The sequence below is a fragment of the Petaurus breviceps genome, unplaced genomic scaffold (assembly GCF_028583685.1).
Source record: "Petaurus breviceps papuanus isolate PSGF00001 unplaced genomic scaffold, PetGlider_PUasm1.0 189, whole genome shotgun sequence".
Classification (NCBI taxonomy): Eukaryota; Metazoa; Chordata; class Mammalia; order Diprotodontia; family Petauridae; genus Petaurus; species Petaurus breviceps.
This window is the reverse complement of record NW_027185809.1, coordinates 31,607,629-31,623,337: the sequence shown is the minus strand read 5'-3', so window position 1 is coordinate 31,623,337 and position 15,709 is coordinate 31,607,629. Positions and strand designations below refer to the sequence as shown.

At 38.0% G+C, this 15,709-nt stretch overlaps 1 protein-coding gene across 3 annotated transcripts in view; it reads right to left on the bottom strand.

The window, feature by feature from the left end:
- The window catches only part of YLPM1 (YLP motif containing 1), an 87,219-nt gene that overhangs the window by 28,005 nt on the left and 43,505 nt on the right, over positions 1-15,709 (bottom strand). For 2 of the 3 annotated variants that reach the window (XM_069092229.1, XM_069092228.1), the window contains exons 13-19: positions 15,555-15,674; positions 15,095-15,271; positions 14,926-15,009; positions 13,804-13,887; positions 13,178-13,258; positions 9,774-9,825; positions 4,418-4,548 (exon numbers count right to left, since the gene is read on the bottom strand). In XM_069092229.1, coding sequence (XP_068948330.1) covers positions 4,418-4,548; positions 9,774-9,825; positions 13,178-13,258; positions 13,804-13,887; positions 14,926-15,009; positions 15,095-15,271; positions 15,555-15,674 — 729 coding nt within the window. The remainder of the gene's footprint in view (positions 1-4,417; positions 4,549-9,773; positions 9,826-13,177; positions 13,259-13,803; positions 13,888-14,925; positions 15,010-15,094; positions 15,272-15,554; positions 15,675-15,709) is intronic. The other variant, XM_069092230.1, reaches the window with a different exon arrangement.

The window sequence follows — 15,709 nt, the reverse complement described above, 5'->3', positions numbered from 1 at the left end:
AGAAGGATAAACAGGTGTAATGGTTGTTGCAGGTCCTATCTCCCAGTGGTGGACTGTGCAATTGCTTTCTTGACCTTGATAAGCTGTTTGGCTGCTTTAGGAGTGAGTTCCCGTGGGGAGGTGAAGTCTGACTGTCCTCTAAGAATACTATAAAGTTCAGTGACATCTGACGTGGGGAATTCCTACATGAGTCCTAAGTCACTGAATGTCCCCTAGCAGCCTTTGAAAGTCATTTAAGGTCTTCAACTGATCTCTCCTAATCTGCAGTTTTTGTAATGTGTAGCTCAAATAGCAATATGGCTTGGTCCTCTGAAGCTTATCCTCTGCAATTTCAAGACCGGTGGTGGCAAGGCATTCGATAACATATGTCAAAGACACCTCTAACTCAGGGGCTAAAGAGGCAGCTCCTAAAATATCATCCCTATAATGGATAATATATACCTGCAGAAATTTTTGCTGGACAGGTTGCAAGGCTTTATCTATAAACAACTGGCAAATTGTAGGCATTCTTCATGCCTTGAGGCAAAACTTTCCATTGATAACAGTGATATGGTCTTTGTAAATTCACTGAGGGTATAGAAAATGCAAAGTGACATGCATCTTGGGAAGTAAAAGGGACAGAATAGAAGCAATCCTTTATATCAATAACCCACATTTTCCAGTCTTGTGGGATCATATTGGGAGACGGTAGCCCAGGTTGAAGCATTTCCATCGGTTCCATTTGATCATTAACTTGTCTTAAATCAATGAGCATTTTCCATGTGCCTGGCTTCCTTTTTCTGATTATGAAAATGGGAATTCCATTGACTGACTCTTCGATGTGGTTAAGCTTAAGCTGCTCCTGTACTATTTCTTCTAAGGCCACAATTTTTTCTTGAGATAGGGGCCACTGCTTTACCCATATAGGTGTGTCATTTTTCCAATTAATGGGTATAGCTGAGGTCTTTTGAGGCCGTTGAACCCCCATTAAAAATCCTGAGTAGATATGGTAACTCCCATTTGTCCATGGAGGTCATGTCTCCACAAATTAATAGGCAAAAGGAGGAGCACATAAGGTTGTATGGTCCCTACCTTCCCCTCACATTCCCATCTCAATCTGTTCACACTTACTTCAGGATTGGAACCTGTCTCTACTCCCACTATATCAATGTCTGTGCCCTGCAGGGGCCAATCTATAGGCCACAGATCCTTGGAAATAATTGTTTTGTCTGCCCCAGTGTCAATCAGGCCTGTGAAGGGATATCCCTGCAACGTTATCCTTACTAGTGGGTGAGAGTTTCTCATTACTTGATTCCAATAGATACCAGCCCTCTATCTACCTTCTGAGAGTTGCTCTTGCTTTTCAAATTCTCTTTATAACCTAGTACATTCCAGTGACCCACACTGGTTGTGTAAAAGAAGGCCTAGGGTCACAGGTAGTCTAGGGAAATGTTTAACTCCCTCTCTGTGGGGTTGATAATGGCCACTTTAAGGAGGGTTTCTCCTGTTTGCCAAACTTGAGGGTATATTGTAAAACCTTGATATGCAGCCTCAGGGGGTACTATGAGGGCACCCAGTACCTAGCTACAAGGGTGGTGTGCTCTGCACTGGGACAATGATGTGACTAAATTGAGGCACTATGTTTTCCTGATCAGCAAAAATAGGAACAGTTACCACATGAAAGGAGGTTGGAGATCCCCAGTGGTTTTGCCCTGTTGAATTTGCTGTTGCATGTACTGCTGCTGTAAACTTGGGGAGCTGCTCAAGGGTGTGTCCATTCCCCATTGTTGGTGATGGCCAGGAAAAAGGGCTGCCGTTTCCCACCTACATTCTGATGACTAATGAAAACCTTTTCCACACTTTGGGCATAGGGTATTAGGCCTGGAGGGCCTAGTTCTAATGGGCTCCTTCTTATCTTTCCCTTTTTGCCTGTACTGGGCTTGCAAATGACCTGGTTTTCCACAATTAAAACATTTTCAATCTTCCTTCCTCCAAGCTCTCTCATGTCCTTTGCTAAGGCTCACTGCCCCCAATTTTTTTTTCAAGCAGGTTCACATAGAGAGTCTGAGTGCCCACTGTGGCACACTTTTGAATCATCTCTTCCACAGTGACATCCTTTTTGCAACTTGCAAGAGCTCTCTTACAGTCTTGGTCGCAGTTTTCTTGTGCTAATTGTTTTATCAGAATGTCAGCTCCAAGTCTTTCTCCAACTGCTCTAATGATAGCCTTTGTAAGGCGGGCTAGGAAATCGTGAATGTTTCTTGGGGTTCCTGAGTTATTTTTGTGAATGACTGTCTTATGTCCCCTTTTCCAGGGAGTGCTGCCCAAGCCCTAGTGGCACATGCAGCTATTTATTGGTATCCCCCTATATCATAATGTTGCTGCTGCCCTACTGCCTGATATAGGCTGGTACCTGAGAGCTGTTCATAATTGAAGGGCACCTGTTGTTGCTCATCACGGGTGGCCTGTTGTCTGCACTGTTCAAGGAACTCAGAGCTCCAAACCACATATTCTCCAGGTTCCAGGCAGGTGTGAGCCACCTGTCTCCAATCATGAGGGAGTAGGATGGTATAGGCTACTAGGTCCAAAATGTTCTAACATACATAGAAGTTGAACCAAATTCGCTAGAGGCCTCTTTAATTTCTCTGAGCATCCTGATATCAAGGGGTTCACAATCACGAAGGACTTGTCTGGGATTACTAGGGTCAGGGCTCTCTGGTACTGGAAGTCCTCTCCCTGCTGCTTAGCTTATTGGATAGCTTTCTCAAGGGAGGAGAGCGTACTGCACTTTTTCCACCCCACAACATCCCCAGCAGGGGTGCATATGCTCTGATAAGAGGGGCATGGAGACGACGGAGGGGTGGACAGCTGTGTAGGGCTCTCTGCCTCAATCGGGTAACAGCCCTTCTCTCCCTGTGTAATCTGCTGCTCTACTTTGTCTTCCTCCTATTCTACCTGAGTCCCTGCATCCGAATCTCTCGGTAGTGATCTGACTCGACTAAGCACAATTTAAGAACGTTATATAACTGGAAGCAATATACTGGGAAATTCTCTGGTTCTACTGTGGAGTAATATTCTGTCAATTGTTCACCCACTATTTTCCACTTTTCAGGGTCTAATGTACCCTCTCTAGGTAACCTAGAGAAGTGATCTCTAGCAGAACTAAAAATTCTTTTATCTGATTTTGCATGACAATGAGTCCCCTTTCTTTCATTATTGGTAGGAGGACTTTCTCCTATGTCTCTCAGCTAGGCCATGGTGTGGTTGCTTGCTCCGGGAATAAAGTGAAAGTAACAAAAGCTGTTCCTCAAAGCCTTCCCCTTACCCTGTCCTAGGATCATTGCTCCAGCGGGACCTCTGGGCAAAACTCAAGAGGGCTTACAATACCCACTCAGCCTGTAGTTTCTATGCCTTGGCCCCATGTTGGGCACCAGTTGTGGGGAGCCCTGCCATTCCAGAGCAGGGCTGAGAAAGGGTTGCCTACCCAGAGGCTGTGAGAGGGTGCATAAAAGAGGCAGAACCCTGGGAGTGGTGGAAAATAGAGCCCCAACTTTATTGCCCCGGGGTACAAGCCTTTATAGGATGCTTCCTAGTTGTTTTCCCCTGAGGACATTGCGTACTTCTTTGTTCCCAGGCCAGGGGTGTAAGCCATGCTTATCCTGAGGACATAATCCTCACACCTGTGTGTTTGAACTCCTACCCAGGGGGTAGGGAACCAATCTAGGCCCAGGAGGAGGCTCTTCAGCTGACAGGGCTTATTCATCCATCAGGGTCAGAGTTCCATGGCCTGTGGTCCTCTACAGTTATCCATTGTAATAGAGGTTTGTTGACATATGTATATACATACATGTAGATATTTAATATTATATATGATATACACACCTATACATATTTTTCCTCTTATAATAGTTTTTGCATGTCAGTAAGTTTTATAATGTTCCTTTTAATACTCAAGTGTTACAAAATAATATCACATTTAACAAAGGGCTCTCAATGAACAGAACACAATCTAATTTTCCTCTTAAAGCCAATATAAGAAAAAAATCCTACATTCTGCCTCTCTACTAAAATATAAACCTAGCTATTCTTCTAAATGCAGTGCACCAACCTTCTCTTAGCCTTTCACCTTATCTCAATAAGCATATTAGCTGGCATGTAGCAAGTGTTTAAAAAATGCTTATTGATTGGACTTGAAAAGGACACGATCCCATTTCAAATTCTCTACTCTCAATGCTTTTAGATAATTTGAGTGTTTCATCTGGCAATTCCTTTAGACCTCTCTAGTATTTTGGATTCAAGGAATCTAGTATTTTAGATTACAGAAATAAAAGCATGTGGCTCAATAATATAACATTCATTATTACTTGCCTAATTCATTCTATTAAGACAAAGTTGAGTATTTTAGCACACAGGAAAAGTAACTGACAAAGTTTCTTACCCTCTTCTTTCCAGGTTCAGAAGCTCGGGTATCATAATCATCAGGAAGCTGAAGATAATCTTCCATCCTACTGGCAATTGCTTCCCAGTCCCGCTTCCTCTTAGTGCCAGTCCTCAGGCCATCCAACTTGTCTGAGGGACAAACACAGAGCCGAAGTGTTAAGGGAGACAGAGTGAGTTTGCACAAAGCACATAAACAAGGGAAAAGGCTGGACCACACTTTCAGAAGACATCCATATTTCTGAAAGCACCATCACTTGTAGATCCAAATTGTCTTCAGGGCTGGGATAACATCTGACTCTGAGCAACCTCGATCTTTTTTATTTGTCTTTCACACTGGTTTGGCAGCCATAATGATGTCAGTTGAGTTATCAGTTCAATGAGTAAATACAAGCAAAGGAGCATCGACTGCCCAAATATTCACAGCATATCAGCTGTCATGTTCTGAAGGCAAAACGCAATTAATTCAGGGAACTTCTGAGGGTGATCCCTTCTATTTGGTAGTTTAATGCAATATTATCACCCCATATTCAATCTAGAATAATGTTCGTAATGTGTTATACACACAAGAAAATGCACTGCCAAAGACAGAGAGAGGTCAACTATTATATAAAATTATTTTGGTTCAAATTTCTATAGAGCACAAAATTCTGGGTCTCAAAAGTCAAAATGATGACTTTTAGTAAAATGGGGGATTCTCCATGTTCTAAAGATACAAGTCAATATGAATCACCATTTCCTTCTGTTTCTTAGTCAAGTATTGTTTGACTACGAAACAAAAGCCTAGGCAAATAAAATGACCAAGTGTTAGGTACAATTTCTGGTCATTCAGTCTCAAAGAGGTAGGGCCTGTCACTGTGGATAAGAAGTTTGTGACTTTAAAATCACGTATGTCAGCCTAGATAACTTCAAGAACATTGCTTGTAGAAAATATGTTAATAATATTTATTCCTATTGATTCAGAATGCCATGTGTGGAATTATATGTTGTGCTAGGTGTATTTGTAGTCATATGTGGCACTGTAATCATGGATCAAAATTCTTTTAAAAGTTACATTACTGATAACACTTCAATAAAAACAACGATTATTAAGCTAACATAGAAGAGGCTCAAACTTCAGAAACATTTAGTCATACACAAACATAAAAATTCATTCAGTCATCAAGCTGTGTAGAACTTAACTCTGAAAGAGAAAAGAGAAAAGCGGTCGAGGCCTTCAGAGACAAAAGAATTGATAATTTTATGTTTGTTACAGTAAATTTTAACACACATTACAAGTAGGCTTCAAAAATCAGTAAGATCTTTGACCTTCTACACAACAGTATTCTTGAAAATCAACAACTGCAAACAATGACCATTTACTCTTTACAAGTTCTAGCATCTCACTATGGTGAAAATCTCCTGGGTCAGTCAACTATATTCAAGAAGGGTATATCCTTTTAATCACCAAAAAAAAAATCAACACTGTACCCAAAAAGCTAGATGTATAAATTAGAGCAAATCACACAGAACCTAAGAAATAACTCCTTGACTTGTGAAGGGGCAAGGAATAAGCATCACCTTTAAAACACAAATACACACAAGCACATACACACAAACCCATGCACCAATACAGTTCTTCTCAGTACAATATTATAACAGTATAATCAGAAGAGCAGAACTGACCCAGTAGAGAATATGATATTAAAAGAAAACCCCAAAGGACTTTAAGACTTGAAAAGAGGTCAATTTTGATGTTAACATAGTTCAAATCCCAATTCCACATATCATGGCTACAAAATAGCAATGAAGGTCACATTAAGAAATAGGAGAACTTTTCCACATGGGCTATCTGATGCAAGTTGCAGACTGAAAGTTTGAGATTTGCAAGATGGACAAAAGAACAAGTATTTCTAGTTGGAATACTCAGGAATAGAATGTTTAATTGAAAACTTTAGTACTTCACAAAGTGTTTAAAAGTTTTCTTGTGTTTGAAGAAAAAATTCACACCCCTCCATAAGACATCCTAGAAACCCAAAACACAGATATGTGGCATGATCATTGATAAGTAAAGAATAACCTAGAATGGCAAATATAGATCTATAATGTCAGTATATTTGACATTAATGGCTTTGGGAGGTTATAGTTTCAAAGTGGCAGGAAGATGAAGTTGTAAATATGCATCTGAGCAGATCACAGGCTCATACTGTATCTTCAAAAGAAGCTACAATATATAATAAAAGAGAAAAATTCTCGTCAAATTAAACTGTGTTTTCTAAAAGTAAATGACATTTCTTAAGATTCTGTTCCAGGTGAAAAAAGAGCAGTTATAAGTCCCTAATGTAAGAATTATATTCTAAACTGAGATGTGGTCTGATTCTACATGGAGCATAGAAAGTCAACACACAACAACCTATCAAAATGGGCAAACAGCATTGAGGCAAAAAAGGTAACATTATTAAAAGCCTGAAATCTGAAACAGAATGCTGACTGATGGCCAAAAATACTTTGGTTCTCACAGTCTGATGAGAGTTTACAATTGTGGTATTTTACCCAGTAAAATAGCAGCTTCAAGCCTCCATGTCAAATTTGCACAAAATCTGCCCTGGCATCTAATATCTAACATGAAACATGATGCTTGAGTCACCACTATGCAGAAGTCACAGCTCCTTTTATAGGATGGCAAGGACAATATCCCCAACAGTTTCAAAACATACCTGAGTACAGCTTGCTTTTAATTATACTAAAATTATATCACTGCAAATAGAATCAAGCTTATCAAAAAACTTTTTCAGAGTATAACTTAGTATGTATCTCAGGGGTTCTCAAATATTTTTTGCTCACGGCACGGTATTATTCTTTGCTTTGAGGGTTCGGGAGACTCACACATGTGATTGCAAGTGTAAGTTCCATATAATTCATGGAAAACTCATGCACACAAATTCCTGTGTGAGTTCCACATGCACTTGCAACTACAAGTGTAATCTATGGTACTCTTGGCCAAATTTCACAGCATGCCCTTTGAGAACCACTGGGGAACTGAAATGACTACAGGCTAAGAAACTCACTAAGACACTTAACTAGTTGCTTAAAAGCTTTTGGTTTAAAGACAGTATTTTTAGCCAGTGACTTGTTTGTAAATGAGGAACAGGAGGTCTGGCCTCAGCCCTGTTATGCTGTGACGCTGGTAAAATTTGCCATAAGGAAAGTGGTGTGATATCTATGTCCATCCAACTCACAAAGGTGCTTCAAGAATACCTGGAGAATTTTTGTAGAGCACTCAGAAACAGAAGCTGTTCCTGGTAAATCAATTAATGTGTATTTAATAAACACCTACTACAGGTTGCTACAACATTGAAGTAAATGATAACAGGAAGGTAAGTGAAACATGTGCTCTCTTGATTGCCAAAGTCTCACCTCTCAGAAGTAAATTTCATTTCCTAGGCAGACTACTTGGCTCCTTGGACAAGATTCAAAGAGGTAAGCACTTCTAAGACAGCACATATTTAATTTACCTTCTAGAACTGGTCTATTTCCCAAAATAACAAGGTGGTCTGAGATGAAAACTGTTGAAGTGTAGAATATCATTATCACTCCAGTTTAAAACAATAAAGATTAATTACAAACACAGTACTGATTTTCCAGGTTTATAGCCAGTTCTTCAAGAGACTTTAACAAACAATTTCATCTCTGAAAATCACAATTTAAAAAGTCTGCCCTTAACATCCACTGAATATATACAAAATGTGCTTTCTGATAAACAAATGGTAGAGAGCCTGCAATTTTTCTAGGAATGACTTCCAAGTTTAATACAGAACTGCTTGGAAACATGCCATGATTACACTTCATTTTTTCATATGTCTTAGAAATTAGAAAGGAACAGATAGACTTGCAGAATTTTATCCTGGATCGTCAACTTGGTTCACATACAACTTTTTAAGGTATATACTTAACTGATATTTACCATATTTTTTAGTATTCTTTTGTCTAAGTTTATTTTCTCTCCCTGACTTCACAGAAAGAGATAGTCAATTGCTGAAGAAAGGGAGAGAAGAAAATCCCAAAGTTAGCAAAACAACCTAGCCAAATAATACAGTATATGTAACTTTATTTCATTTTAAGATAACTTTTAGATGAGGAACAGGTTTAAAATGTGTTTAAAGAAACATGTATTCATGTATCTAGCCATTTTTTAAACATATAAATGACTTTAAAGACGATTGTAGCTGGCTGAAAAATTAAAGGAAATAGCTAGTTGCCATTATGACTTGCCATGCATAGAAAGTACAAGATTATGCCAATGACTACTTATATTTTTCAAGCCACATATACCATGTGGTTCCAGAGAATTTTTCAAGAAATTACAACAAAGCACCTGGCCTGGTATAACATTACAACGGATTACACAATTACAATTCATCATTCTCTTCAAATGTTTAATATGCTAAGAGATGAGTCAGGCAAAATGAAAAGCATTTTCTAGGGGACTGCTTGTAGCATGTACCATTCTGATCCAAGGAATCAACACGAGGTATGAGCAACCTGAATGTTGTTCAAGTAGTAAGACAGTTCAAGAGTTTTAAAACATTCAACATTCTCCACTGCATCAACAGTGTAAGAATATGAGAAAAGCAGAGACTTACAAGCATTCTGTACTTCTTGCAGGATACATCATATTGTCTTGTATTTTCACAAAATGTAATTTTTTCTTCAAAAAAACATTTTTAAAAGTCAACGCAAAACACCAAAACACTTCTTTGTGATGGCAATTAAATGTAGTAGAAGTTCCACTGCATCCATAATTCCATCTCTCCCCAGAACCTTGCATTGAACTACACCCAACTGTGATTTTGACAGTTACTTCAGGCAGCTGTCTCCTTCGACTTTCAAGGGAGTCCTATAAGGAGGGCTCACTCATGGACTTCAACTTCATAACTCTTCCCCCCCTCCCCTTTTTAAAATTTTACTTAAGAACAAGGGTTATTGTACTCAGAATGAAGTCTATGGTTGAACAGTGGTCACATTACACTTTAAAAAAGAGATATCCCGTCGGTACCAATGCTACTGATCTATATGAAAAAGTATATAAAAGGATCAATTTGTGAATTGGCAACAAAACTAAATTTATTTCATATTTTTTCTCTTTAGTCTAACATGTAAGTGGCATTGAAACTACTTCATTTATAATACTGTTCACATCTGTATATCATTTTCACGCATCAGAACTGCAGGCTACCAAGAAGATATGATGGAAGATGTAGTATGTGTGCCAAAAAGTTTCACTGAGTATAGAATCAGGGAAACTTTTTAGGTAGAAGATCTATGTAAATTGCCACCAGGTATCAGACATATAAAAACAGGAAAAAGGGAATACCCACCTAGCTTTGCCTCAGATGTGTCCATCTCCCATTTGCTTTTCGGAATGTAACCCTAAATCGTACACAGAGAGAAGCTCAAAGGGTTAGAAAGAGACACATACATGCATATCATTTTCGAACTGGAAACATTATTAAAACTGGGAATAGATTCAAGTTCCACTCATTAGCTATAAAACATTGCCTTGGGTAAAGCACAACCTGAATTATCAGCAGAGGAAACTACTCAGTTACTGAATACACCAAACTTGACTACTTGGTTCATAGCAGGCCCTACAGATGATCGTGAAGACGCTCTTGGGGCAGCTGTAGCACAGATCTAACAAATGTGAGCTGAAATAACAGCTGTAAGCACATAAAACATGAGCACATGGATGGTTACTATGCTGATAAATGCTCAAAATAACAGGATTTGTAATACATAACAGGATCTAGGTTATTTCCTTAAAATACAACTTCAATCCTCAAATTAATTAGGCATATTTTCCCAAGAGTGTTGTTCAAACAAAATGGTTTGTTTCACTGCAGCTTTAAATACTCAAAAGAAAAGAGAAAACAGTATCAATGAACCCAACGGTGAAGTGCAAGGTCATTTTTAAAAGACTTGGTCACTTACCAGGTATATCTTAGAAAGGTTAGATTTTACTGAATTAATTCTTCATCAAAGTATTGAATTTTAAAGCAATTCAAAGTACATTTTATCGCTTAAAAATTATGTGCTAATGCATGTTTTATTAAAATCCAGGGCCTGGCATAGTGCCTGGAACATAGCTATGTACCTGTTGATTGATCAACTGATTAAATTACATTTCCCTTTATGTAAAGTCAAATATCTAAGTAGATTAACTTACTGAATATATTTTATATGTAATAAACAATTATTTTATGAAAGTCTCTATTTCAAAAACTCAAGATTCTCAGTATATCTACTTAATCATGTTGTTTTCAAATTAAGAGGTTTTGCTTAGTAAAGCTGATTTTTATTCCTGTGTATTGTGAATCCCATTGCCCTTTAGTTAATGTTCTGCTATGTGTACTCTCCAGACATGCAGATTTTAATCTAATATTGGGGTTTATTTTAGAGTATTATTCTTTTTTCAGAAATAATGGCATCTTTCTCAAGAATCAATAAGTCCCTGCTGCTTTAAACTTTCACATTCATACATCCTGGTGAACATACACTGTAACCAAAATATCTGTGACAGCAGCTCTCGACATCAGGGCACATATACAATAGCACAATCGATTTAGGGGTCCTGCAGGTGTCATACATTTCTTGTCATTAGATAGCACCAACAACTCAATTTCATTTTACTAAATGTTATATCAGGTCATAAATTATACTAGATTCTTCACCAAGCATATTTTAAAAATAAGAACAGAACCAAGACAAAACTATGCTGCAGTGAATGTACTAAAAAGTAAAAACCTGATCCAGTTTGTGCAAATTATATCTTAAAATCAGTTCAAAACCTTAGTATCACCAGAACAATGTACTGTATAGACACTGAGCCACACCTACTAGCTTCACTGAGGTCCTAAGATGACAAAATAGCATCATACTTCTAATCACAGAAAAAAAAAGTGATTCTATTAACTTAACCAGTTAGCTTAGATCTTACCCAAATGGAATAATTTGGACAGTGTGCAAAATGCCAGTTATTCTGTGTGTTCCATTTATATAATTCAACTAAAGTAAGACTTACTCTTAACCCTTTGGGTGCAGGATGGTTGGATTTTTCCAAGGATCTTTTAATATAGTTAGTTTAGGCCATACCAGCAGATCTAGAGTCTGCTTTTTCCAATGGGTTAACAGAAGTCTTGTAACATAGCAAAATCAAAGAAAATAGGCATGTACTAATTTCCACCTAAGGTGTGCTGACACCACCCAGTTTTTTCTTGTGACTCTGATCCTCCCCATCCTCTCCTTAGGTGGCCCGACTTGGAAACAGAAGAAATGATACAAGAAGGAACAAGCTCTATTGCTTCTCTTGTCACGTCTCTGAAGTGAGAGCAGCAGTGCTACTGTAACGTTTTCCTTGATCAGACAGAATATATTCAAGTACAAGTTTTCACCTAGACTCTGGCAAGTCAAAAGTCTCCTTAAATGAATTGTACATACTATCTCTTCCATTGGGAAGACGATGCTTTTAAAAGTTAAATCTTTATGTAGTTTATGTGTGATAATTTCTCAGCAGTGACACTACAGGTAGAGAACAGATGTTAGCAGTCAAATCTTAGCAGAGAGTATGGACCCTTCCCTTGAATTTCCCACCTGCAGTTTAATTTAAATATGTCCAAGCACAGTTTAGTGAAGAAAAAAATTATGTCTTAAAAAACAATGCAAAATAAAACATGCTAAAACTCATATGCCGAGAACTTTAGAGCTTTTTTTCATGCACATTCAGAATCTATGACATGGTTTCTAGAGATTAACACCATCTCTACAAATTCACACGGGTTTCCTCAAGTCCTCTAAATCACAAAAGGGCTCCATGGTCTCACCTCCTAAAGAAGTTACTAAACATTGTTAGTATGAATACTAACATTTAAGACTTTGGGGGCTGGAAGCAAAGGGCTCTTACTTTGCAGATTTTCAATAAAGAGCGTAAAGAGGGGCTCAAGTGAGCCAAGGTATAGAATAAACCTAGCAATATTTCAAAACAACAGTTTTGCAAGCCACTGTGGGCTCTTTCACTTGCCAAGCTGTTCTACAGGTCATATTTCTGAATGATAGATTGAGCCAAAAACACCTACATAATTATGGGGAAAATGGGTTGTGTTAGGTTCATAGGGACTTTTGACTCACTCTATGCAAGCCTAACGTGAAGCAAACAATGTCACTGACTATATAGACAAGATACATTTTCACATACCCATTTAATAGGATAAAATTTAGAAGAACAAATCCAGCAGCAAGTGGTAATCAACTGCTACTTCATCTAGTAACAGTTCTTAATCAAGAGTTGATGTAAAACCAATTCTGAAGCATTGTAACAAGAACAGAGGATTATGTAGGTGGTGGTTAAGCTGACCACACCACATACCTGCTGGAATGTAATTCTACCTTACCTCTTATAATCTTAGAAAATTCAAATGTGGAATAAATCCCCTTGAGAAGCACTGCTCCACAAAAACCTACAGCCTGCAGATGTTATGTGTAAAGGGGAAGCTGTGATGTGCTGTGTTAAGGAGCTAAGACTTGTTCTATGAACAAAGACAGCAGAGGCGTCTGATTTTTGAACAAAGCAATGCGTTTCCTCAGGTCTTCTTAGGCTTGCTTGCATATGGAATCTATTACTTTCTACTGTATGTGGGGGAGCCATGGTGCTGAGAATGGAAGACTGAAAGGTCAATTAGGCCCTTTTAATATACAAGTTATTCAAAGTGGCTGATCATTCTCCTACCAGTTCGCTTTCCTCTTCCTCTGCATCTTTCTTTTCTTCTTTCTGCTCTTCAATATTTGCATCAAAATCTTCCATCTCCACCTGGATACCCCATGCCAAAAGTACTTATAAGTTAACATTTACAAAAACAGTTTATTCTGAACTATGACTTGGGAAAAGGACACAGGGTAAACTGCCAAATCACAAACAATCAGTAGAACAGAAAATCAGTTACTGTTAATATCCAATCTGGATGTAAGAGCCTAAATTTAGAGGACAAGGTGGAACAAAAAGGAAATGTATTTTACTAAATTTTCCTTCATTTTGCCTTTCTAGAATGCCTTATGTCACCTAGTTAAATGGTCTGCTCAAAGTAGGCACTTAATATATATTGATCTTTAATAACATAATAAAAAAAATAACAAAATAAAAAATACTTCAGTACTTTTAATACGAAGGCTACACACAATTTCCAGAAAGTGACAATTTGCATATCACTCTAAAGTTGTATTTATCAACAAATTTAGCCCATAACTCCTGTGACAATGACCTATGAAACTAGAAAACACAGAAACCCTACTCTTCCAACTCTTTCATTATTAAGATTCAAGTTTGTTTTACATTCAAATCAAAGAACATGTACCTACCTCTTCAATAGCAGCATCTTGCAACAAGGAACGAATATCCAGGCGCATCATATGACGAGGTGCAGTCTCCCAGTGATCAGCCATCTATGGAGAGATTTAAATGGTCAGGGAGAAGTAGCACAGTAGAAGAAGCAATGAACTACACATCAGAAGGGCTGAGTCTGAGTCCTGCCTCTGTCTCTTAACAGCTGTGGGACCTCCCTGAGCTTCAGTTTCCTCATTTATAAAATCAAGATGAACTAAATGTCCTCTAACAGCCAGTCCAATTCTGAAAGTCTAAAACTTTCACTTAAATATCCAAAGCTTGCTCGAGTAGGATGGGAAAAAGGAGACACAGACACAGTTCATCATGGCAACTGGTTATTATGAGTGACGTTATAAATAATAATAACTGATATTTAGATAGCATTTTTACAACCTTGCAAAGTTCTTTATATATAGTTTATAATTTAATACTTAACATCTCTGTGAAATAATCACTACAGGTACTATTATCCCCATTTTACAAATAAGAAAACAGACTAAGAGGTGCAGTCATTTCTCATGTGTCAATCTAGCCAGTAAATAGCTGAGCAAAGATTTGAACACAAAGTTTCCTAACTTCAGGCAGTAAGGTGGAGCAGTGGACAGAGCACAAGGTCTGGCGTCAGGAAGACTCATCTTCCTAAATTCAAATCTGCCTTAAGATACTTACTAGCTGTGTGACCCTGGGCAAATCACTTAACCCTGTTTGCCTCAGTCTCCTTATTTAAAAAATGAGCTGGAGAAGGAAATGGCAAACCACTGCGGTATCTTTGCCAAGAAAACCCCAAATGGGGTCATAGAGAGTAAGAAATGACTGAAAAACAACTCAACGACTTCTAACTTCAAGTCTAACTCCATACTCACTACACTATGCTAAATGGGAAGACTAAGAGTTCTGATGCCTAGCTGGTTACATTCAGGTACTAACAACACCTTTCTCAGCGAAACACAATGATAGCTGAAAGATCTCATAAGAGATTTTTTAAAAAGGCACTCTAAAGGAAAAATGGCTTTTATAAGCATATCAGTGAAGATCTTCATGAAGCTCCACCAACTATCTTCCAAAGCTGATGACTCTATACATTTCAAAACAATCACCTTATTAATTTCCTTAAGTTTTCTACCATGGATGTTCCTTTTGCCACAAGTCTGGTTGTCTGCACTCATTTCAGCTAAATACACCTAGAAAGAAAGAATCAGAAATCAAGCACACATTCAGAGTTACTGTGACAACATAACGTACTACAAAATTAAATTATCTATGTACCTCAAAGCCCTTGGTTTTTGCTGCACTCCAAAATTGTTCAAAATGCCTAACACGGTCATTAATGGCATCTAGAATTATGAAGGGGAAAAAGCCGTCATCCAAGGTCTTCTTGAAAGTTTTGAACATGCTGGTACGATAGGTTTCCTCCATATCCGCTTCATACTCATATTCCATCATCTAGTTTAAGGAAAGATTAGAGTTTAGCAGAAATAAAAGAAGTTTAAACCTGCCATCTAATTAGTACTTGGAGAGAATCAGTTACTAGCTCTAAGCACATCTCTAAACTTTTTATTAATACTTCCACACACAAAAATACTGTTATATATGTCTAGGGTGGGGGAGGAAGGGAAAGGAGACTTTTTTTTTTCCTTCCCTCTCAAAAGAATTTCTATTCCTAAAGATATCTTTCTTAAATTTCCTTCCCAAACCACAGAAGTAAGTTATTGGGAATACAGCTTACCTTCTTTTTCACCCTCTTTCCAGTATCTGGGTCTTTCTCTTCTTTTTCCACTTCAGTGATGAAGTAATCATCCAGACTGAGTACTCTAGGTGCAGGTCCCCCACACTCTACTTCCTTATCCTAAAAAGCAATTTAAAAAGGACTATTTTCCTCCA